The sequence below is a fragment of the Tiliqua scincoides genome, chromosome 13, assembly GCF_035046505.1.
Source record: "Tiliqua scincoides isolate rTilSci1 chromosome 13, rTilSci1.hap2, whole genome shotgun sequence".
NCBI classification, from domain to species: Eukaryota; Metazoa; Chordata; class Lepidosauria; order Squamata; family Scincidae; genus Tiliqua; species Tiliqua scincoides.
This window is the reverse complement of record NC_089833.1, coordinates 11,754,068-11,775,435: the sequence shown is the minus strand read 5'-3', so window position 1 is coordinate 11,775,435 and position 21,368 is coordinate 11,754,068. Positions and strand designations below refer to the sequence as shown.

Genomic DNA, 21,368 nt, shown 5'->3' with positions numbered 1-21,368 from the left:
GTCGGTGGCGGCAGCATCTGGCACAGCCTGGGAAGTGTGCGCGCAGCCTATTGGTGCCTCGCCCTGTGGGAGACGGAAGGAAAATGGGTCCAGGCAGATGAGAGGGGCCTGTCTCGGCTGTTGATCCAGCAATTAGAAGTAAATCAGTGGTGCCTATGGGGGCCGGTTGCCATAGTTACCATAGGATTTGATGGACCATCACTTGGTCCTGGCTTCAGCCAATCCGGTGGAGGAGCCAAAGCTGCAGTCTGAAGTAAAGATTGCCATCTTCCAGCCACACACTTGCCATGAAAGAGAACGTGGGTCCCAGAGTGTTGGAAAGTGGTCCGGACTGCTGCTGTCATGGCGGACGGCGAGAAAGCCAGCAGGAGGGCAGCACTACGCAGACAGCAGGTGAGACAATGGAGGGCCTGCTCCCTCCTCTGCCGTTGCCCCTCTGGCGCCCGGTCCCACCCTTGGCTCTTGCCAGCCACCTCCTGCCCCCACCCCGCCCCCACCCCACAATAACAAAGCACAAACAAAGCAGGCGCGTGGGGAAATATGGAGCTCCGCTCTTCGTGTTGCCTTTGTAGGCCTTTCACATCGCGTTTTGCGGAGCAAGCTCATGAAAGGCCCCCAGCTGGGCTCCTGCAGAGCGAGGGTCACGCCCTGCTCCTGTCGCCCTCAGGCCCCACCCTCCACCAGGCCACTGTTGCCGCAAAGTCACTGCAGCTTGAAAAGTGCACTCGGCAGGAAATGAGGGTGAATGGGGAGCTGCCCACCGCCATGATGTCCACAGTGAATTAGCAGGGATGCCCTGTGTCTCAGCCCATTTTGGGGGATCAGAGCCAAGGGAGCGGGGCAGAGTTGTGTGCTCTTGTGTGGAAGGAGGGGGAGCTGGCTGGCAGCACCAGGACTGCACAGGGTGGGGGAGGAGGGTGTCTCATCCGTTGGTGAGTGTGGTGGCACTACCAGCTGACCCAATGAGTGGCAGAGCCTGGGGACATTGCTGCCTGAAGAGAAGCAGAGCCGACCTTCACTGGGCAAAGCTCTGAAGAGTGGGTTGTAATCTGTCAGCCTCCAAGCCTCCCCCAAGTAGTAGCTGGGCCCACCCTGTCCTTGTCGGAGGCATAGGGAAGCTTCTATCACCTCTCCAGCTTGTTTGGGAGATTCCTGGAGCTCTTGTGAGGGAGCACATGCTCAGTGTCCCCACTGCAGCCTGCTTCTGGTGGGGGATGCAGAAGGGCCTGCTCCCTGGCAGCCCGGCCAGTGCTGCAGCTTTGGGGGAAGCAACTCGCAGATGGCCATGAAGAGAGTCACGGCGCCTTCCAAGGGAACTTTGCGGGTGATGGTTGCATTGTGAGGTCACTTCTAAGAAGAAAATCTTTTCATCCACGGTGGCTAATCCAGTCTACTTTTGTAGGACACATTCAGAGGCAACAAAAGGCCCTACTTGGCAGCCGCTGGGCTCCATAATGCCTTGATAACTCGGCCCCTCTGTGTTGTTTCAGCAGAGAGAGAAGCTTCCCAGGTCAATCATGGGGGGGGGGGGGAGCTGCAACAGACTTGTAGCAAGTTTTATTTTCATTCCAAAGAGTGCCGTCTCTGTGCTTGTGCTCAACTGGGAGGCATAAAAGGGGCTTTGAAGGGAGCCGGTTTGGGTGGACCAAGTTTGTCCTCCCCCCCCCCCCGGCGCTTGACTGAACCATTTGGCCAGTGGGGGATAGCCGGAATGCTCTTTTCTGCCCTCCTTCAGAGAAGATGGGAGGAGGCACTTTGCCAGGAGGGGTTTTGTGTGGAGGTGGGCCTTGGTCTCCTTATGGCCAGCTGTCTTCTACCTTGCATAGTCCAGCCCAGCAGGAGTGGCGCTGCAGGGGGAAACCTCAGTTCCTCTGCTGCCCGAGGCAAGACATTCCCTGCTGGGAAGCCCACTCAGGCACAAAGAGAAGTGTGTGAGTTTGAGAATACATCATGGGCCACGGTTTTGTGAGCTGTTGTGATGGAAGAATGCTGCAGACTGGAGCTATTTCAACATGGGGGGGGGTTCTGAACCAGTCCCAAGGGGGGCCATCTTGTCCAGTATCCTGTGGCCCACCAGCCACTCCAATGGCAAGCTGGCAAGCAGGACCAGATGCCACCCTCCCCCACAGTTGAATGGTGATGAGAAAGCAATACCCAGCCATCATGAAGAGGAGCCATCGCTAGACATCAGATCTGCCATGAAGCTGTCCAGCCTTCTTTGAAAGCCATCCAGACTTAGTTGCCATCACCACGCTTTGTGGCCATTGCAGGTTGACAGTGTGCTGTGTGAGAAAGGCCTTCTTCTGTCCATCTTCGTGGGAGAATGTCAGTTGATCATCCTGACCCTTCAGCAGCTGCTCTTCTGCAGTCAGGATCTGAAACACAGCTGGTATTAAAAAAAAAAATAAATACAGTATTTCCTACATTTATATTTTTATACCACTCTTCCTGCCAGGAGCTCAGGCTGGTGCACATGGTTCCTTCCCTTCGTTTTGTCCTCCCAACAACCCTGCAACATAGGTGAGGCTGAGAGAGAGCCTCAAATATGCCAGAATGTCACTCAGCCCAGGAGGCCCCTTGACCACCTCCAGGCTTGCTTTGGGAGCCCACCTGGGGATGGGTGCTGATTCTGGGAGACTCCAGGACAATCTTGTGGGGTAGGTGAGCAGGATGGCCTGTCTTCCTTTTGTGACTTTCTGGGATTGGAGGGTGTCTTGATAGAAGGGTGCCACTCCCATACCCTCTTCTGTTCATCTGCCCTGGCCCCATAACCATTAGTCATGTAAATGTCCCCCTTCTGCAGACTCATGGCTGACCTGCAGACTTCCAACAGTTCTTCAGGGTCTGGAGTATTGTGTCCAGTTCTGGTTGCCGCATCTCAAAAAAGGCACAGTGGAAATGGAAAAGGTGCAAAAAAGAGCGACTAATATGATTACTGGGGTGGGGCACCTTCCTTATGAGGAAAGGCTACGTTGTTGGGCCTCTTCAGCCTAGAAAAGAGATGCCTGAGGGGGGACATGATTGAGACATACAAAATTATGCAGGGGCTGGACAGAGTGGATAGAGATGCTCTTTACACTCTCACATAACACCAGAACCAGGGGACATCCACTAAAATTGAGTGTTGGGAGGGTTAGGACAGACAAAAGAGAATATTTCTTTACTCAGCGTGTGGTTGGTCTGTGGAACTCCTTGCCGCAGGTTGTGGTGACGGCATCCAGCCTGGACACCTTTAAAAGGGGATTGGACAAGTTTCTGGAGGAAAAATCCATTACGGGTTACAAGCCGTGATGTGCATGTGCAACTTCCTGATTTTAGAAATGGGCTATGTCAGAATGCCAGATGCAAGGGAGGGCACCAGGATGAGGTCTCTTGTTATCTGGTGTGCTCCCTGGGACATTTGGTGGGCCGCTGTGAGATACAGGATGGGCCTAGATGGGCCTATGGCCTGATCCAGTGGGGCTGTTATGTTCTTATGTCTCAAATGGCAGTTTTTCTCAGCCCTAGTGAGTGCTGCTGCAAAGGGCCAGAGCTTGTGGCTTGTAGTGAGCCACAGGTTCACTAACTGCCACTTGAACCATGCTTCCCCCCCCCCCCATAGGCCTTTCTGCTAGCTGGCAGCATACCCCTCAGGCGCTTGCTGTCAGGCAGGCTCCTCCAATTGAAGAGAATAAAGAGTATCAAGCTGTGGGTCAGGACCCACTAGGTGGGGTCACAAACCACTTTCAGGTGCGTCACACAGAACCTAGCTCAGCCGCCATTGAAAATACAGGGTTCAAAGCTGCTGGGCAGGGCAGGCTCCTGGTGGGAGAAGAGCCTGGGTGCCTCAACCTGATGCTTACCCTGCTAATTGAGTAAGAGGCACTTTTTCAAGTGGGTGCTCCTTTTTTTTAGCAGGGCCCATTTAGTAACTGGCCCATCTCACCCCAGCAGTGTCTGTTCTAGTGGCTGTCTGCTGGTGTTCTTTTGCATCTTAGATTGTGAGCCCTTTTGGGACAGGGAGCCATTTCGTTATTGGATTTTTCTCTGTAAACTGCTTTGTGAACTTTTAGTTGAAAAGCGGTATATAAATACTGTTGATAATAATAATAATAATAGGTGGGAAGATGGGATGCTGGAAAGGGGGGGGCTGCATGGTTGGAAAGGATCCAAGTCTGTGTTCTGTTTTGGCTTCCAAACGTTTGAATTCTGAGCTATGCAAAATAACACCACGAGCATGCTGTGTAATGGGATCTTGGGCTGACTGCAGCTTGAGGTTGAAGCCTAAATTCATGATGTCACTGATGGCTATGATGTAACTTCCAGGTTTGTGACATCACTTCTGGTGGGTCCCAACAGATTGCTATTCTAAAAAGTGGGTCCCCGGTGCTAAAAAGTTTGAGAACCACTGGAATAAAGGATTCTTGTTTGCGTCCATGCTGTTTAGGGGGAAGCAGAAGAGGTGACTGGACAGGACTCCAGGTGGTGGAGATGCTCCCAATTTCCTCCCACCCCAGCATGGGGGTCCCACAGAGCCACTGTGCAGGGGGTGAGCCTGGCGAGGGGCAGCTTCAATGCCCCCTTGTATTCCAAGCGTCCGTCCTTCGTGGTGTGAAGGATCTCTTGTCCGAGTCATCCTTCATTAGTCATATGGATGAATCCCAAGGCCTGTGTGGACCCTCCTGCAATGTCTCAGAGCTGCTCAGGGTAAGTCCTCCAGCCAAGCAGGGCAGTATTAACACCCTGCTTCTGGCACCAGTGGCTCAGCATGGCAGCTTCCCCAGCAGCAGTGGTGTAGCTGGAGGGGGTGTAAAGCACTAAGTCTTGCAGGGAGCCTCACTGTGGCCTGCAAGAGGCCCCACCCCCCCTGCTGAGCCATTCCAGGCTGGGGGAGCAAAATGGAGGTGCATGACTGGCTCCAAGGGGGAGAGACCCCTTGCACACTGCAAGACTTAGTGCTTTGCACCCCCTCTAGCTACGCCACTGGCCAGAAGGCAATCTTCTGGCTGGGCTAAGGCTATAATCCCATCCACACTTTCCAGGGAGTGAGCCCCACTCACTATAATCGGACATGCATAGGCTTGGGCTCCGAGAGTCCTGAGCCACTGGAGTTTGCCACCCTCCCGTCGAGGCAGCAGTGTAAACGGCGGGAGCGGGGGGGGGGGCATGTGGTGAGTGTCCGGGCAGCACCGAGGATGGCTGGAGGAGGAAGCCCCTGGTCAGCCGGTGCCAGGCGCAGCCGTGCCAGCCAAGCAGGTGCGTGCCAGGCTCAGGCTCCACGGCTGGAAGCCTTCCTAGCGGGATGGCAGGCAGGGGAGCCTCGCCCGGGGCGAGAGGAGGAGGAAGGTCGGCTCCTGGGGGGGGCGTCCCCCCTTAGGGTTCCCAAGGCACGAACCCCATAGGCACCCCCCCCCTTGCTTGATCGGGTCCCTGGATGCCCTGGCCGGGATGGCACTCCTGCGGGTCTCCTCCTCCTCCTAGGGTGGTAAGAGAAGAAGAGCCCCCCGCTGCCTGGACCCCCGGGTGGGCGTGGCAGCCCCCACCCCACCGTCCTGGGGGGGCGCCCTGCTCCGGTGGTGGCTCCAGCGGGGGCTCCGTCCCTTGGCGCGCCTGCACAGCCAGGCAGCTCCGACGGGGCGGACGCGGAGCCAGCCAGCTGGGCGGCCCCGGGCAGGAGGGGGAGCTGCGGGGCGGGGATGCCGGCTCGCTCCGCCCGCTGCTCTTCCTCCTGGCGCCGCGGAGCCGGGCGAGGGCGCTGCTGAGCGGGCGCCGCTGCTCCGTCACTGGCGGCGGAAGGGAAGGGGAGGAAGGAAGGGGAGGAAGCGCAGCAGCACCAGCAGGCCAGGCCGAGCGCAGCGGAGGGCGATGGGGCCGCCGGGCCCATGGAGCGCGGCTTCGCGGACGGGGCTGCCGCCGCAGCCAGCCCCGGGCCGGTAAGTGCGGGCGCCCCCCCGAGGAGCCGCGCCTTCCTCCTCCTCTTTCTCCTGCGCCGCCCCCAGCTCGCCATCTCCAGCTTGGCACGTGCAGCGCGCGTCCCCTCGGGGCATCCCCTTCGAGGGGGCGCATCTTCCGCCCTCCCCTGCCCAGGCATCTCGGCTCCACCCCGCCTGGCAGCCCTCCCTGCGCCCCAGGGGTCTCCCCGTGCCCCCCCCAGCAGGCCCTCCGACGGCACTGCTCCCCCTCTAACGTGCTCTTCTCTGCCTTGCAGCCAGCCTGGCGGCTCCGCTCTGGAGCGGTGCCCCCGGGCACACTGAGGGCCCGACCCCTCTGCGGCAGCACCAGCAACGGCTCCCCCTGTGCCAGCCAGCGCCATGAGCGCCCCCTCGAGCAAGGGCTTCCCCCTGGATCTCGGTGGTGGGAGCTTCACCGAAGATGCCCCCCGGCCGCCAGTGCCAGGCGAAGAGGGAGAGCTCGTCTCCAGTGACCCACCACGGCCCGCCACCCACGGTTTCTACTCCGGCAAGTGTGAGGTGCCCAAGGCGGAGACGTCCACGGCCACCCCGAGGCGCTCCGACCTGGACCTGGGCTACGAGCCGGAGGGCAGCGCCTCCCCAACCCCCCCTTACCTGAGATGGGCTGAGTCCTTGCACTCCTTGCTGGACGACCAAGATGGGATCAACTTGTTCCGGACCTTCTTGAAGCAGGAGGCCTGCGCCGACCTGCTGGACTTCTGGTTCGCCTGCAGTGGCTTCCGGCGGCTGGAGCCCTGCGACGCCAACGAGGAGAAGCGGCTAAAGCTGGCCAAGGCCATCTACAAGAAGTACGTCCTGGACAGCAATGGGATCGTGTCCCGCCAGATCAAGCCGGCCACCAAGAGCTTCATCAAGGACTGCGTCCTGAAGCAGCTCATTGACCCGGCCATGTTCGACCAGGCCCAGACCGAGATCCAGTCCATGATCGAGGAGAACACCTACCCGCTTTTCCTGAAGTCGGATATTTATTTGGAGTATACCAGGACGGGTGGGGAGAGTCCCAAGGTGTACAGTGACCAGAGCTCAGGGTCTGGGACGGGGAAGGGTCTGCCGGGCTATTTGCCCACGCTGAACGAGGATGAGGAATGGAAGTGTGACCAAGACGCGGAGGAGGACGCTGGCCGGGGCTTGCTTCCCTCCAGCCGGCTCACCCAGAAGCTCCTCTTGGAGACAGCCACCCAGCGGGCGACGTCATCCGGGCGGTACAGTGAGGGGAGAGAGTTCAGGTGAGAGGCTCCTTGGAGAGAGAGAGAGTGGGGACACAGGTGACACGCGAGTGTCTGGTGAGTTTCTCCACAAGGTAGGGAGGTGACAGCACCCCCTGGGCCCAGCTGCAGCAGGTGGCTGGAGCTGGGCTATCTGGAGCTGAATGGGCTCAACACAGGCGCTTAGGCTCTTGGTCCAGCAAGCCCGGAGCAGCCTCGTTGGACCAGAGCCTGGAGCAGAGGAGACATGTAGTCCTGTCCTGGGAAGGCCTTGAAGGCTGGAACAGAGACACTGGGGACTAAACCCAGGTCCTCCTCTCGAAGAAGGCCCTATATGATGTTCAGGAGCCCCACCCCAAAGATAATCTTAGTACTCCATTTATGGCTTTCCACAGAGAACAGCTAAAGTGAGTGGGGGCATGCCTCTTAATCTGAGCGAGCCAGGCAGGTGCCCTTGGGTGCAGGTCCTCTTCCTTCCCAAAGCCTGCGAAGGTCTGACCACCTTGCCCAGCTGTGCTCTTGCAACTTGATTCCAATAAAATTTCCAACGGGTAGCGTGATGGAAAATCTCATGAACTTCATCATAAAGTATTATAGTCCGAAATAACCATAGACTGTGCAATAAAGAAGAAAAGGGGGTCCCCCCCAAAACCCTTCAGTCCATATGTGGTGGAACCTCCCTGTCTCCAGTCAACTTCAGGCCCTCCAGCTGGGTGGTCTTCCTTTGCTCCCTTCTCCCATCCCTCTGGTCCTCATGATAATAACGGGGTAAAGAGACACTCTTTCAAATGGTGCTCATATTTAGCAAGGGATGAATAATATTTAGCAGGAGACGAATAACTGTTCCTCTTTGCCCCATCACAATGTCTGGGCTGTTTGTTGATGTTCCGCATCTTTTTAGATTGTGAGCCCTTTTGGGACAGGGAGCCATTTAGTGATTTGGTTTTTATCTGTAAACCCCCTTGTGAACTTTTTTTTTTGTTGAAAAGCGGTACATAAATATTCTTAATAATAATCAGAGCTAGTACTAGAATTCCTGTTCAGTTGTGTTGAGTGTCATTGAGTTGGCCCCTGGTTTTTTTTGTTGGTTGCTGATTGAACAAAAAACAACAACCCCAAGGGCCAACTTGATGACACTCACACAACTGAGTAGGAGTTCTAGTATTGTCTCTGATTACTATTAAGAATACGTATTTATGTACTGCTGTCAAATGACATATGATGGGATTATTCACAAATACCAGAGTTTCTCCAGTTTTGGAAACTGTGGATATCAAGCTCCCTTGACACCCTCTCAAGGCCTGGTACCCAGGGCAGTGTACCCCCCCTGCCCCCTTAGCTACACCACCGGGCGTCCTCTAGGTGCAGGTAGCTCCTCCTAACTGTCGTCCCCGTCAGTGGCTGCCTGGGATCTCCCTTGTGCTAGGGCTCCTGCATCTTAGCGTTGGCTCTCGAACCTGCCTTTGTGTCCCTCCTGGCTCTGCTTTTCCCATGCTAGCCTTCCCCCTCTGCTTCTCCACTTGGCTGGAGGTCTGAGTGCCATACATCCCTTCTGTGAAGAGGTACCCTGTCACCTGGCCTCGACATGACGCACCTTGCCTAGTCAGGACTGGTGGGCCTCTTGGTTCAGCCACCAAGCATTGCCTTTGTTTTGCCTGGCTCATGGGCCAGGCTGCTTTTGCCACATGCTTCTGCGTCCTGCTCATGGGCTGGGGAGGGTGATGCTCCTTGGGGGAGCCAGGAACATTGAGAACCAATGTATGGAGAACCACAGTGGCCGTGGGGTATGTAACAAGAGGCTTCTCTTGACCAGTGAGGCTGCCAGCGGAACCGGAGCAGGGTGGGATCTAGAAGTGCTTGGCCTGTCGGGGTGGTGTGTGCCTCCCTTGCCATTGGGCATTCTACTCAGAGTAACCCAGCGTGTCTCGGACTGTGGGTCGTGAACCAGTCCCAGGTGGGTCGCTGCCTAGCTCATCCGCCATTGAAAATACAGAGCTGAAAGTACAGGGTTTCAGAGCTGCTGGGCAGGGCAGGTGGGAGAAGAGACACGGGGCTTTGCCCTGAATAGGTGGGAAGGTGGGACCCTGGAAAGGGAGGAGGGCTTTGTGGTTGGGGAAGGATCCAAATCTGCCTTCTGCTTTGACTTCCAAGCTGGAATGTTTGAACTCCGAGCGGTGCAAAATAACAGCATGAGCATGCTGAGTAATGGGCTCTTTGGCTGATTGTGGCTTAGCTTGGAAGCCTTAATGGATGACGTCACTTCCAGCCATGACGTCACTTCCAGGTTAGTGACATCACTTCTGGTGGGTCCCAACAGATTTTTTTTCTCTGAAAAGTGGGACCCAAAGCTCAGCGGTTTGAGAACCACTGGAGCAGCGTATTCCAGGCGAACTGTTCCTGGGAGTCGTACTGAGAAAGAGAAACTGTCACCACTGCCTGCTCTTCACCAGGAGCACTGTGTGCTTCCCCCCCCACCCCAGTGCAGCATCACCCGCAGCAGGGCTTTTCAAACTGGGGTGTCGCGACACCCCAGCCTGTGGGCCCTGGCCCCTGCTCCCTTAAGGGGCGGGGGCAGGGAGGAGGCAGCGGTGCGATCCCGAGGACCGCGGCACTGCCTTCCCCCACCCCTGCTGCCTCCCCCCTCCCACCCGCGCAAGAACTTCGTGGTTCTCAAACTCTCCCGGAGAGTTTGAGAACCACTGACCTACAGCAACCAGGGGACTATCACAAGTGCGAAGGGAAGACTGCCCCGCTGCTGGGGTCGGTCTCAACCCGTGCCTGCCTCCTCAGTGGGGGCCATGGGCCCCTGGCCATGCCTGCACAGAGTGCTCTGTTCCTTGAATTCCCACCCTGAGGTTTTCAGAGCAAGGGCAGGAGACCCACTACCGAGTCCTGACCTGGTCCTGCTCTGCTGCCAAATGGGCTGTGGCATTGGCTGCACCCTTGTGTCTCTCCCCTCCCCCCCCCGCCGTGCTCAGCATAAAATGCTGCCTTTCCTTCCACTCCCCTCCCACCCATCAGCATCACTGCAAACAGGAGGTGTTGCAGCCCCTCTTGGGAGGTGGGGGTGTCGTCCCCTAAACCCTCCCTTTGCAGGCTGCGAGCTTCTGCAGGCGAGCGTTGCCCTTTCCAGGGTGCTTTGAGGAGCCAAACACGGGCGCTTGGTGGCCCCCCCATGGCCTGCTCAGACCGGTCTTGCTTCTTTTGGGCTTCCCGGGGAGCGTGTGACGTGGACTCTGTTCTCCCTGCCTGTTAGCGAGTTGCTCAGCACCGTCTTGTGGGACTCTGGGACCCGGGAGGGGATGGTCTGCACGGTGGCGGTTTTGGCTTTGCGGGGCAGGGTCCTTCCTCCACGGGCGGTTGGGGATTCCGCCGGCTGGTTAGCTGGGCTGCTCATCACTCGTCTTTGTGAGCTCCTGTCCTGGGTATTGATCTGGTGGGAGCTAGATTAGGGGCTGAGTGGGTGGGCGGGCCGCACTACCTTCTGCTGGGGTGCAGCCTGCGGAGGCACTTTGCTCAAGTCAAGCCCACTCCTTTCTGTTGTGGCAGGCCGTGCGGAGAGCCCGTGAACCCTTACTATGTCAACACAGGCTATGCCCTGGCCCCTGCCACCAGCGCCAACGACAGCGAACAGCACAGCCTGTCCAGCGACGCCGACACCATGTCGCTGACCGACAGCAGCGTGTAAGTACCTCCGGGGGCGGAGCTTGGGAAGCGCCGGGCCGGCAATTGGTGCAGTCCTCCTGCTGGAGGCAGGGGCTCTGGCAGCAGCAGAGGTTTGGTGACAGGCGTGTGGGGCAGTGAGAGAGACTTAACCTTGCAAGGGGGTAAGGAGGCAGCAGGTGGGCCCCGTCTACTCCACCCCTTCTCCCCTCCCTGGGCTTCCCTGGTTAGCAGCTAGGAGGGGCTTGGTGGTACTTGGCTGCCTCCACTGAAGGGTCTGTGTCCAAGGGCCAGAGCCAGGGAGGGATGGGGGGGTGCCTTGCTGAGAAATCCTGTTCGGGGAACCATCCTTGCCTGGAGCTCCAGCTTTGCCCCCTGACTGTCCCTGCACCAGGGAGAGCACAGTAAGGGCAGTGCCAGGGCCCCACTTCCCTGTTGCTCCTGGAGGTCGCTTGCAAAGAGGGGGCCGCAGCAACACAGGCCTCTCCCCCTTTGCTCGGGTGAGGCCGGCTGTGTGTGTGTGGGGGGTGTGTGACCGCCCCACTTTCCCAGAGTTCCCACTCGGTGTGTCCTGCCTGTTGCTTCCTCCTGGCAGGGATGGGATCCCTCCGTACCGACTCCGAAAACAGCATCGCCGCGAGATGCAGGAAAGTGCCAAAGCAAACGGACGTGTGCCGCTACCTCACATTCCTGTAAGTAGTCGGCGCGCCCTCTGTGTGTGGGGCACTTGTGGAGGGAGGCCATGACAGCAGTCTTGCCTGGCATGCCAGAGGCCCTGTGGCCAGCCCTGGCAGGCAGCATCTCCAGGTCAAGCAGCAGGACTCAGGAAGGGCCTCCCTTACCCAAGGCCTCTGGGAGCGGCTGCTGCTGGCCGGAGCGGGCAGTGCCAGCCTGGAGTCCCTGGAGTGCAGCCTGGGCCCCTTCCCTGGAGCCCATGTCTAGGAACACCCTCTCCTCCAGTGCCCACAGATGTGGCACAGACTTTTTCTCCCGCAAGCTCCGCCCACCCTGTCAAGGTGTGGGTGGAGTTTTCAGGCTCTGCTGCTGCAACCTCTGTGTGGCCTGGATGTCTGCCCTCATCCCCGGATTGTGCCAGCCTTGTTGCCCCTTGATGGGGCGGTGGTGATAACCTTGCTCGGTCTGAGAGGAAGCGTAAAGGCCTTTGACTGTCTTTGTGGACGAGCAGCGGGAAGGGAGTGGCCTGTTGCTTTGGTCTTCCAAGCTTGTCGGCAGGGCTGGGCTTCCTGTGGGTGGCTGCCCCCCCAAGTGGTGAGCAAAGCCCCCCGTGCTCCTTTGGAGACCGAGTGTCCTCCACCGTAGGTCAGGGTAGCCGTCAGGGGCTCAGCATGTCTGTTCCTGGAGCAGTGGCTTGACCTGGGCTCAAGCTGCCTCTGGCTCAGGCGTCGCAGGCCTGAATTTAGATGCTCAGTGAAGGGTTGAACCCCCCAGTGCTGGGATGTCCAAGTCATGACTCTTCTGGGGGGGGGGTATGTAACTACTTGGAAGAGAGGCTCTTGTCTTCAGGCGCTAGACTTGGCTCATGGGCCTTGGAAAGACCAGAGCAGCCTGTTGCTTCCACAAGGGGGCACGGTGTCCTTTCTGGTCCCTGTCACTTCCCTGCCAGAAGACTTTCTGTGCCAGTGGCTTCATGGGTTACAAGCCATGATGTGTATGTGCAACCTACCGATTTCAGAAATGGGTTATATCAGAAAGCCAGATGCAAGGGATGGCACCAGGATGCAGGAGCTCCCTGGAGGTGGGCCGCTGTGAGATACAGGAAGCTGGACCTGGATGGGCCTACGGCCTGGTCCAGCAGGGCTGATGTTCTTATGGCTTTGTGGACTAAGGCTGGCTTCCTGGGGGCAGCTCGGAATGGCCTCTCCAGGGCCTGCCTGCTTCGCTGCCTGACAGGCTGTTGTGTTTTTTTTTTCTCAGCGTACCTACCGCATGCCAAAGGATATTCACGTGGAGCCCCAGAAATTTGCTGCTGAGCTGATCAATCGCCTTGAGGAGGTGCTCCGGGACCGAGAAGCAGAGGCCAAGCTAGAGGAGCGCCTGAAGCGGGTCAGAGCGGTGAGTAGCAGCTGCTGCCTTCTCCACTGCTGGGCTGCCTTGCCTGGAGAGCCCAGGGCCGCTGCTGGGCTTTCTCTCCATCCCAGGCTGACCCTCTGAGCCCTGCCTGCTGTCCCTTGCTGGGCTCCTGCCTCTGCCACTCAGCCACTGGGCTCTGGCCAGGCAGCAGCAGCTTGTGGCTGGCCCTTTCCGAAAGCTTCCAGCTCCCTCATGACCCATCTGTTCCTGAACCTTCCGGGCAAGGCGCCACCGCCCAGCATGCCTGTCGCCTCCTTCCTCTAAACCTTTGGTGCAGCTCTTCTGATTCAACCTGTGCGCAGGACACAGCGCAGAATCTTCCTCTGTGGCCTTCCCCGGGGTTAAATTTTCAGAGGTTGGCTCCTTGGGGCAGGAACCCTGTTTGTGACCCTGGGAACTGCTGTTCATATCAGGGGTGTACCACGTGTACAGACCAAGAACCACCAGTGGTCACTGCCTCCTCCTTCCCCCTCTTCCTCAGATCTTGTCACTGAGCCTTTCCAGTCTGTCTTCCCCTGTGGCTTCCTGAGAGCCTTTCTTTGGCCGGGTTGGGGGGAAGGGGGGTTTCTGTGGGCCTCCCAGTTGCGTTGCCGCTGCTGCTCACCTGCCTGTCAGCTGGGCCCTGACGTATCCGTCTCTTCCAGCAGGAGGAGGAGGGTGAAGAGGCAGACATCTCTGCTGGGCCCTCTCTGGTGTGCCACAAGCTGCCCCCTGCCCAGATCTTGCCGCACTTTGCCCCCCGCTACGCCGAGATGCAGCTGAGGGATGCCCACGAGGAGAACCCCGAGAGCATCCTAGACGAGCACGTCCAAAGGGTCATGAAGACACCCGGATGCCAGTCCCCCGGCCCCGGCCGCCACTCCCCTAAGCCCCGTTCCCCAGAGAGCAGCCTGGCCAGCAAACTGCACGGTGCAATGGGGGCCGTCCCACTGGGGCACGGCAAACACCCTCCCAAGTCGGGGCCAAAGCTGGACGCCGCCAGCCTCTACCACCACAAGCACGTCTACCATCACCTGGTCCACCACCACAGTGCCCTGAAGCCCAAGGACCTGGTGGAGGCAGAAGCTGGCCAGCGCCCGCAGGGCCCCTTTGGCTGGAGTCTGGACCCGCACAGCTATGCAACAAAGTCCCGGGGAGGTTACGGGGACAGCCCGGATGCCTTGGGGTACAGGTGAGCGTGCCTGTCTGTTTGAGTTGCCGTGTGGGCAGTAGCCGGTGTGGGGTGAAGAGGAGGGCTGGCCGTTTCCTCTCAGAGCTCTTGCTCCTTGCCTGTTGATTGGTGAGGGCCTCTGTGACCTCCATTGCAGTAGACAAGTAGCTTGGTCTGGGGGAGCAGCACCTGGCTCCCCACCTTTTTGGGTGCAGAGCATCCGCGTGTTGGCTGAGGTGGATGGAAGCATCTTGGAAAGCAGCTCCAGGCTGACCAGATATCAGGGGTGTTGGGAACCCCCGACTGCTCGTGTTGCCTGTCCTTGGTAGCCAAGCCCCAAAGGAGCTGCTGTCAGCCCTCCTCCCCCCACTGCAGCTCGCAGAGCTGAAGTCCTGTTCGCTTGGGAGGAAGGCCTGCTGCATTGGGTGGGCCTCCTTCTTAGGGAAGTGTATTTAGCGTGGCAGCCTTTGCGCGGGACCTTGTACCGTGTCCCAGGAACGTTGCAAGACGTGCCCCTGGTCACCCTTGCCAGAGGGCAGTGGGGTGCTCAGTGTTGTGAAGGTGGCACACAGGAATGCGAGCCCTTGTGCTGAGTCCCCACGCCTCTCCGCGCTCAGGCCAGGAGTAGGCACCAGGGTCCTACTCTGTGGCTGCAAGAGGCCAGTTACGTCTTCATGGCTGGAACCTGGGGTGGCGGCGGCTTTTCCCACAGGTCTTGGGGGGGGGAGGTCCAGATGGCGCCTCTGAGCCCCCCTTTCAAGAGAAGCGCACGCTCAGGCCAGCACCTTTCCCCTGCTCGTCTTCCAGCAGCAAAGCAGGCCTGCTCTCAAAGCGCAACGTGAAGAAAGCGGATTCAGGGAGGAATGACGGCAGTGGCTATGATGCCTCTGGCTCTCCGGAAGATGTGGAAAGAAACCAGAAGATCATGCAGTGGATCATCGAAGGCGAGAAGGAGATCAGCAGACACAAGAAGACCAGTCATGGGTGATTTGCCTGGGCGTGGCGAGGGGGGGGGGAGACCGGCGTGTGGGGATGCATGTGAGAGGCCGACAGCTAGCTTTTGGGAAGGGCAGGGTCAGGGGGTCAGGGGGGAGCCACAGTTGTGAGGAGGGAGGCTTGCCAGGGCCCTCCTTGCTCCCACTTGGAGTGGAGCCCTTCCCCAGGGTGCAGTGAGTGCTCTCTTGCCTGCTGCCTCCCTCCCAGTGGGTCCTCTTTGGCCCAGGCCTTGCGCCTTCTCTGCAGCAGAGTTGAAGGGAGACCTCTGGCAGGAGGGACTTATTCCTTCCCCTCCTCTCCTGCCTGCACATGGAGTTGAGGCCGTAAGCTCTTGGGGGGCCTGTAAGCTCCATCATCTGGCACTATCCAGACGCGGGCGACGATGCCCTGCTGCCCGGCGGTGGCAGGGAGGCCCCAGGCCGCGCCGTGAGTGAGCCCCTCCTCTTCTTTTCGCCCACAGCTCTTCCGGCGCAAAGAAGCAGCTGCCGCACGACTTGCCCCGCCCCGTCTCCGTCGAGCGCCCCGTTGCTGTGCATCCCTGGGTCAGCGCCCAGCTGCGGAATGTTGTGCAGCCGTCCCACCCCTTCATCCAGGACCCGACCATGCCCCCCAACCCTGCACCCAATCCGCTAACCCAGCTGGAGGAAGCCCGGCGGCGGCTAGAAGAGGAGGAGAAGAGGACCGGCAAGCCAGCCGCCAAGCAGAGGTGAGGTGATGGGGGGGTTCGCTGCTCTGAGGATCGTGGGAGGAGGGAAGGAGGAACAACCTGTGCCTTTGCGGCAGGGGCGGGGCCTGCTCTTGTGGAGTTTCTTGTGGCCTGGAGCACAAGCCTGCAGTGCTGTCATGCCTCCTTTGGTGGGAGGGAGGCCAGGGGCTGATATTTGACGCAGCAGGGAAGAGAACCCGTCTGTCCTTGGCAGGGGAGCCCCTTCTCCCAGACCTGCTGCAGAGCGGGGGTTCTGGCAAGGGGGCGCCTGCCCTCCTTTGCGCCTCCTGGTCCCTGAATGTTCTGTCAGTCTGTGAGGATTGGGAGAGTCAGTCAGGAAGAGTCGTGTCCACCTGTTCCTCAGAGGCCTTGAGGCCAGGCTCCAGAAGGGCCCGCTGGTGCAGCTGATGGGCCCAGGACAACTACTGCAGCGGCCAGTCCCGGGGAGCTCCCTGGAGACTGACCTTTTTCGTCTTGGGAGTGTGGCAGCAAGAAGGCCCAGTCTTTGGCGGGGGGGGGGGGGGCAGAGCTCTGTGCTGGTGCCGCCGAGACAGTCCTCTCAGGTGTGTCGCCCCCCCCCCCCCGAAGTCGTCAGTAGCTCAACGTGACCATTTGTGGTCCCTCCAGCTATCTAGAGAGACTTGCTGCCCAGCCTGTGAGCACCTCTTTGGGGTCTGGGTGGGTCAAACATATGGCGGTGCAGTGGCTGGCTGGTGCCCCCCACACTGCTCTGTGGAGGGGGATCTGGGGTGCAGCGGAAGGATGGGTGGTATTGGTGCAATTGGTGTGTGGGGCAGCACTAAGAGTCTGCTGGGTGGGGGGCCAGAGGGCTTCTGGACCAAGGGAAGTTGGCGGCTTTGGGGCTTTCTGCTGCCAGAGCTGGGCTCTACGAGCCCCAGACAGGTTGCAGAGCAGGGTTGCCCGCTCTCTTCTGGTGCTTCTTAAAGCGGTGCTGCTGGCCAAGGTGCCCGTCCCTCCTTCCCCAAACCTCTGCTGCGGGGTCCTGTGCTGGGAGGTGCTGCCCATTGTCAAAGTCCTCCTTTGTTCCCACTTGGCTTCTTGCCAGCTGAAACTGTGTGCCTGTGTAGGGTGGCCTGTCCTGTGAAGCTGTGGAGGTTTTCTGCGGGGGGGGGGGGGAGCTGAGTCTGAGCAGCGGCTTCTTGGGCCCCTTTTCCCCAGGCTCGTAGCAGGGCTGGAGAGGGAGCGCTGTGCCTGATGTGCAGGCTGTGGGTGCTCTGCCTCCTCTTTTGGCTGGCGAAGGGCCTGGCCTGCCTAATGCCTGGGCTTGTTCTTCAGGTATGTGCAAGAGGTGATCCAGCGTGGCCGCTCTTCGGTCAGGCCAGCTTGTGTGCCAGTGCTGAATGTGGTCCCCGCTGTCTCCGACCTGGATCTCTCCGAGTCCGCGTATGTCCTGCAGCCGCTCTTCCTGCTCCTCTCTCTCCAGCCCACCCCTGCCCCCCCCCCGGAAGCACTCCCTAGTTGAGGGTTCTTTGCTGATTATCTCTTCTTCCTCGTGGCGTCTGAGCTTGGCCCGGTGGCAGTTTTGCGGCCCCTGTGCTCAGCCAGCCTGAGATGCTGAAGACACTGGGCAGCTCTCCCCCCATCCTAGCCCCAGCCCACAAGACTGCAGTTTGTGAGCTGCTTCCATGGTTGGCAACCTTCAGTCTGGAAAGACTGTGGTATAACCTACAGCACCCAGTATTCCCAGGCGGTCTCCCATCCAAGTACTAACCAGGCCTGACCCTGCTTAGCTTCCGAGATCATGGTATAAGCCTACAGCACCTGGTATTCCCAGGCGGTCTCCCATCCAAGTACTAACCAGGCCTGACCCTGCTTAGCTTCCGAGATCAGGCAGGAAAGACTATGGTATAAGCCTACAGCACCTGGTATTCCCAGGCGGTCTCCCATCCAAGTACTAACCAGGCCTGACCCTGCTTAGCTTCCGAGATCAGACGAGATTGGGCATGGAAAGACTATGGTATAAGCCTACAGCACCCGGTATTCCCAGGCGGTCTCCCATCCAAGTACTAACCAGGCCTGACCCTGCTTAGCTTCCGAGATCAGACGGGATTGGGCATGTGCAGGGTAACAGTTGCTGTCCATGGCGTCAGGGGCTTGTGCAAGTGGCTCAGCAAGGTGGCCTGGGCCGAAAAGGGGGGTGGCGGCGGCAGCAGCTCCTGCCAGCAGAGCAGAGACTTGCTGCTGCTGTTGCTGCCCACCTTGGCAGCTCCTTTGTGCCCTGCTTGTTTTTTGTAGTGGAGTGTGGTGGCTGTGGAACCTGCAGCAGGTGGGTGGGGCTGGTCTTGAGGTCTTCCTCCTCGGGAAGTGTTGCTGGGCCAGAGTTGGCTATCGTGGCCACTCAACAGCTAGGTGACTTCACCCTGGTTCTGAACTGGGAGTGGGAGGGCTGTGGGGAGGTGGTGGCAGCTCCCAGTTGTATGCCCCTTGAGGGCAGAACTGACTAGGCTGGCTTTGAGGAACCTCCCTAGAGCACTTCCTGGCTTCCCACTAACGTTTAGGAGCTGTGGGGAGAGACGCGACTTGGCCCGAGACACAGCCGGCTGGCTGCTCTGAGCAGAGCACCTTGAATCCGGGGCCCCTTCCTTTCTCTAGGCTGCGCCGTCTGTGCTGGCTCACCCCCTCCAGGATGAGGGGAGGTGGGCCACCTCGAAGAGTCCTGCTCTGCTTGGACCACTTGGTCCAAACCAGGGAGGAAGAGGCTTCGGGCCCTTGGTGGTGGGGTTGCTTGCGTGAGCGGAGGAGGGGATCAGGGATCTCCAGGCCCTGCGGCAAGGAGGCTGGAGGCCTGGGCGCTGCAGGTGCGCGGGCAACGGTGACTGAGCTGCAGAGGCAGGGTTCGTAGGCTGTGATGAGGGGCTGCTCTTGTGCGAGGCAAGTGGGGACCTGCGCTGGAACTCGCCTCGAGGAGCCTTGCCTGACCAAGCTAGAGCCCAGGCTGCATTCCTGCCCCCTGCTGCTCCCCGGATGGGGCCTGGCTGCCTCTGCCGCAGCTGCACCATCAGAGGCTTGTTTTCTGTGAGCTGGAGTGGGTGTGTTTGTGCCTCTGGTCCCTGGGTGCAGTGGAACTTGCTGGGTGTTTGGCCAGTGTGGGGAGGGGGGGGGCTGCCTGCAGACATCCCACAGAAGGAAGACTGGTTTTCCTGCTCCTGACAGCCCACCTAGAGGCTCCGCGGACCGTTCTGTCGCCTGCCACGAGTGAGCAAAGTGTCTACTCTGTGTTTGCCCTCCTAGGACAAAGCCGCAGAAGAGACCAGGTGGTGGCGGCAGCTCCCAGCCCTGCGAAAACATTGTCGTAGCGTACTACTTCTGCGGGGAGCCAATCCCGTACCGCACCCTGGTCAAGGGCCGTGTGGTCACACTCTGCCAGTTCAAGGAGCTGCTCACCAAGAAAGGCAACTACAGGTAAGCGTTGGCTCCACAGCTGCCGGGGCAGGGAGGGCGTGGTGGGTGGGTGGTCGGAGGCAGCAGCTGGCCCTTGTAGCGACACGGCCTGCTGTCGGCCACCTCTCTCGGGCGTTTCTCTGAGTCTCCCCCTTGCCACAGTCCTGCTCTGCAGTACAGCCCAGGCTCTGAGACGGGCTTCCGGGCTTGCTTAGCTTTTGCCTGGCAAATCCTTAATTGTGCTCCTGAAAAGCCATCCCAAGATGCTCTGCAGTCTGCCCCATGTGGCTGTTTGGCCTGCCTCACGATGTGAGGTCCAGTGACCCTTCAATAGAGGCTGGCGGTTGTCCCCACGGTTCTCTCTCTCTGTCTTGGCAGGTATTACTTTAAGAAGGTCAGTGACGAGTTTGACTGTGGAGTGGTGTTCGAAGAGGTGCGGGAGGACGAGGCTGTCCTGCCCATCTTCGAAGAGAAGATCATTGGGAAGGTGGAGAAGATCGACTAGTCCCAGCTGGGGGAGAGGCTGGGGGCGGGGCCAGGATGAAACCTGCCAGTGACCAAAGGGGGGGCACGAAGCACCTTTCGCCTGTTGCGTGGGGGAGTGTGGCAGCTGCTGGCTGGGTCTGCCTGCTGCAATTCTTTGTCATCATGGGGACAGTAAAGACGAGCCCCCTTCCCCGTAGGGATGCCCTTGGGGCTGGGAGGGAGGGAGCCAACAGTCAGTCTGATTGGCCTGGGGGGCATTGCTTGTGTTCCTTTGGAGCCTCTGCCCTTGTCCTCCACTCACGGGGGGGGGGGGGGAGAATCACCTGCTGCCTTGACTTCTTGGAAGCTTCTTTCTTCCTTGTTTAGTGCAGGGGGAGCAATTAGGCAGCGAGTGCTGATCTGTAACCCAGTGACTGGCCCTTCCTTGGGCTGGGGCTGCTTTAGAGAAGCTAGCGTGCTGCCATTGATCCCTGGGCTGTACTGCACTCTGCCCTGTCCCCTCTGCGTACGCCTCCTGAAGTCTGCCCCCCTAATCTCCCACCCCCCACCCTTGGTGTCTCCCTGAACTTCATGTGTTTCTCAGGCAGCCTGGCATTTCCTGCTCCCCCCTCCCCCCCATGAAGGCTGCTGCCCTGCCACTCCATACCAGCAGTCTGCCTCCTGGGGGGGGTGGGCTTTCTCCCCTCCCCCCAACTCTGGGTGTCTGCTCCCGTCAGTGCATGTGTGTGTCAGGGGCAGGGCTGTCAAGGCCGCCCTACCCCACCCCGCAGAGTCCCACTCCTTGTATATGTCACCGAGTGCCTTTGAAGACAGTGCAGTCCTCCTCCTCCGGGCTAGCGGGGGGTAGGGGGTCAGGCAGCTTCCTCCTCGGGCTGCGCTTGAGCTCCGCATCGAATGGGATCTGTGAGGCGTGTGACCCGGCCAGAGCGGGTCGTCCAGAGTCCCTTTGTTTCCAAAGGGTTTTCCGTTTGTAAATATGTACATTTTCTAAGCCAGAGCATCAGCTTCCGACAGCTGGGCCAACAGCTGGTGCCCCTGGAACATTTTTTCACTTGTCGACTTGTACAATTTATCTTTTCAAAGGTACTTGGATAATAATGGAATAAAAGCCCGCCTTCAGACGGCTTGGCTCCTCCTTCTCCTCTCCACTTCCTGGATGCCTTGGACTAGGGAGGCAGTGCCCCCCCCTTAGGGGAGACCAGCCATACAGAGGGTGCCTGCTTGCTGATGGGCGGGAGTTGACTTGGCTAGACCTTTCCCAGTCTTGCCCTCACCAGTGAAAAACAACCCCCCAGCTCAGCCTGGGAAGTGTGTCCCGTCCCCCCCATGTGAGCCACCTGTGTGGCTTCAATCCCCTGACATGTGCCCAAAGGCCCTGCTCTTTTTGGACAGCAGACTTGGTTCATCACAGTTGCACAAGGCTGTGGCCTTAGAAGTGGCAGCTGACCACAGGTTCCTCCTTGCCGATGCGTGTCATGCTGGTTTCCTTCTGTGCCAGGAGCCCGGCAGGCCTGCCTGGGAGTAAAGCATCCTTGCCAAGGCAGCAGGCACTGGCTCAACACAGAAGCTTCATGCCCCTGGACCCCCTTGGCTGCCTGTTGGGGTCAGAGCATCTTGCTGTGGCTGAGCGGTGGTCACAAGTGTTTGCCTGTTTCCTTGCAGAAACCGCCTGAGACCCCCCTTCCCTCCCCCAGCCTTGCCTTTCAGGGGCAGCTTTG

At 59.2% G+C, this 21,368-nt stretch overlaps 1 protein-coding gene and 1 pseudogene across 5 annotated transcripts; one reads left to right on the top strand and one right to left on the bottom strand.

Moving 5' to 3' along the window:
• The first annotated feature begins 5,819 nt into the window (after positions 1-5,819).
• On the top strand, positions 5,820-20,147 carry AXIN1 (axin 1). 5 transcript variants are annotated; one of them, XM_066640769.1, is made up of 11 exons: positions 5,820-5,912; positions 6,188-7,177; positions 10,706-10,840; positions 11,415-11,511; positions 12,755-12,892; positions 13,558-14,081; positions 14,868-15,044; positions 15,517-15,762; positions 17,059-17,166; positions 19,015-19,185; positions 19,543-20,147. In XM_066640769.1, the coding sequence occupies exons 2-11, from the start codon at positions 6,291-6,293 to the stop codon at positions 19,667-19,669; spliced, it is 2,610 nt and encodes an 869-aa protein (XP_066496866.1). In that variant the 5' UTR covers positions 5,820-5,912; positions 6,188-6,290; the 3' UTR covers positions 19,670-20,147. The 5 variants fall into 5 exon arrangements, with proteins under 5 accessions (XP_066496866.1, XP_066496867.1, XP_066496865.1 ...); XM_066640770.1 differs by having other exon boundaries at positions 13,555-14,081; positions 14,871-15,044; XM_066640768.1 differs by having other exon boundaries at positions 13,555-14,081.
• On the bottom strand, positions 17,746-17,862 carry LOC136633710 (5S ribosomal RNA; annotated as a pseudogene).
• Positions 20,148-21,368: the final 1,221 nt, after the last annotated feature.

Excerpts from the sequence above, each read along its gene's own strand:
- AXIN1 (XM_066640768.1), top strand. The coding sequence starts at position 6,291 with ATGAGCGCCCCCTCGAGCAAGGGCTTCCCCCTGGATCTCGGTGGTGGG. Across the intron at positions 11,512-12,754 it reads TGCCGCTACCTCACATTCCT|CGTACCTACCGCATGCCAAA; the intron begins GTAAGTAGTCGG and ends TTTTTTTCTCAG. Across the intron at positions 15,045-15,516 it reads CACAAGAAGACCAGTCATGG|CTCTTCCGGCGCAAAGAAGC; the intron begins GTGATTTGCCTG and ends TTTCGCCCACAG.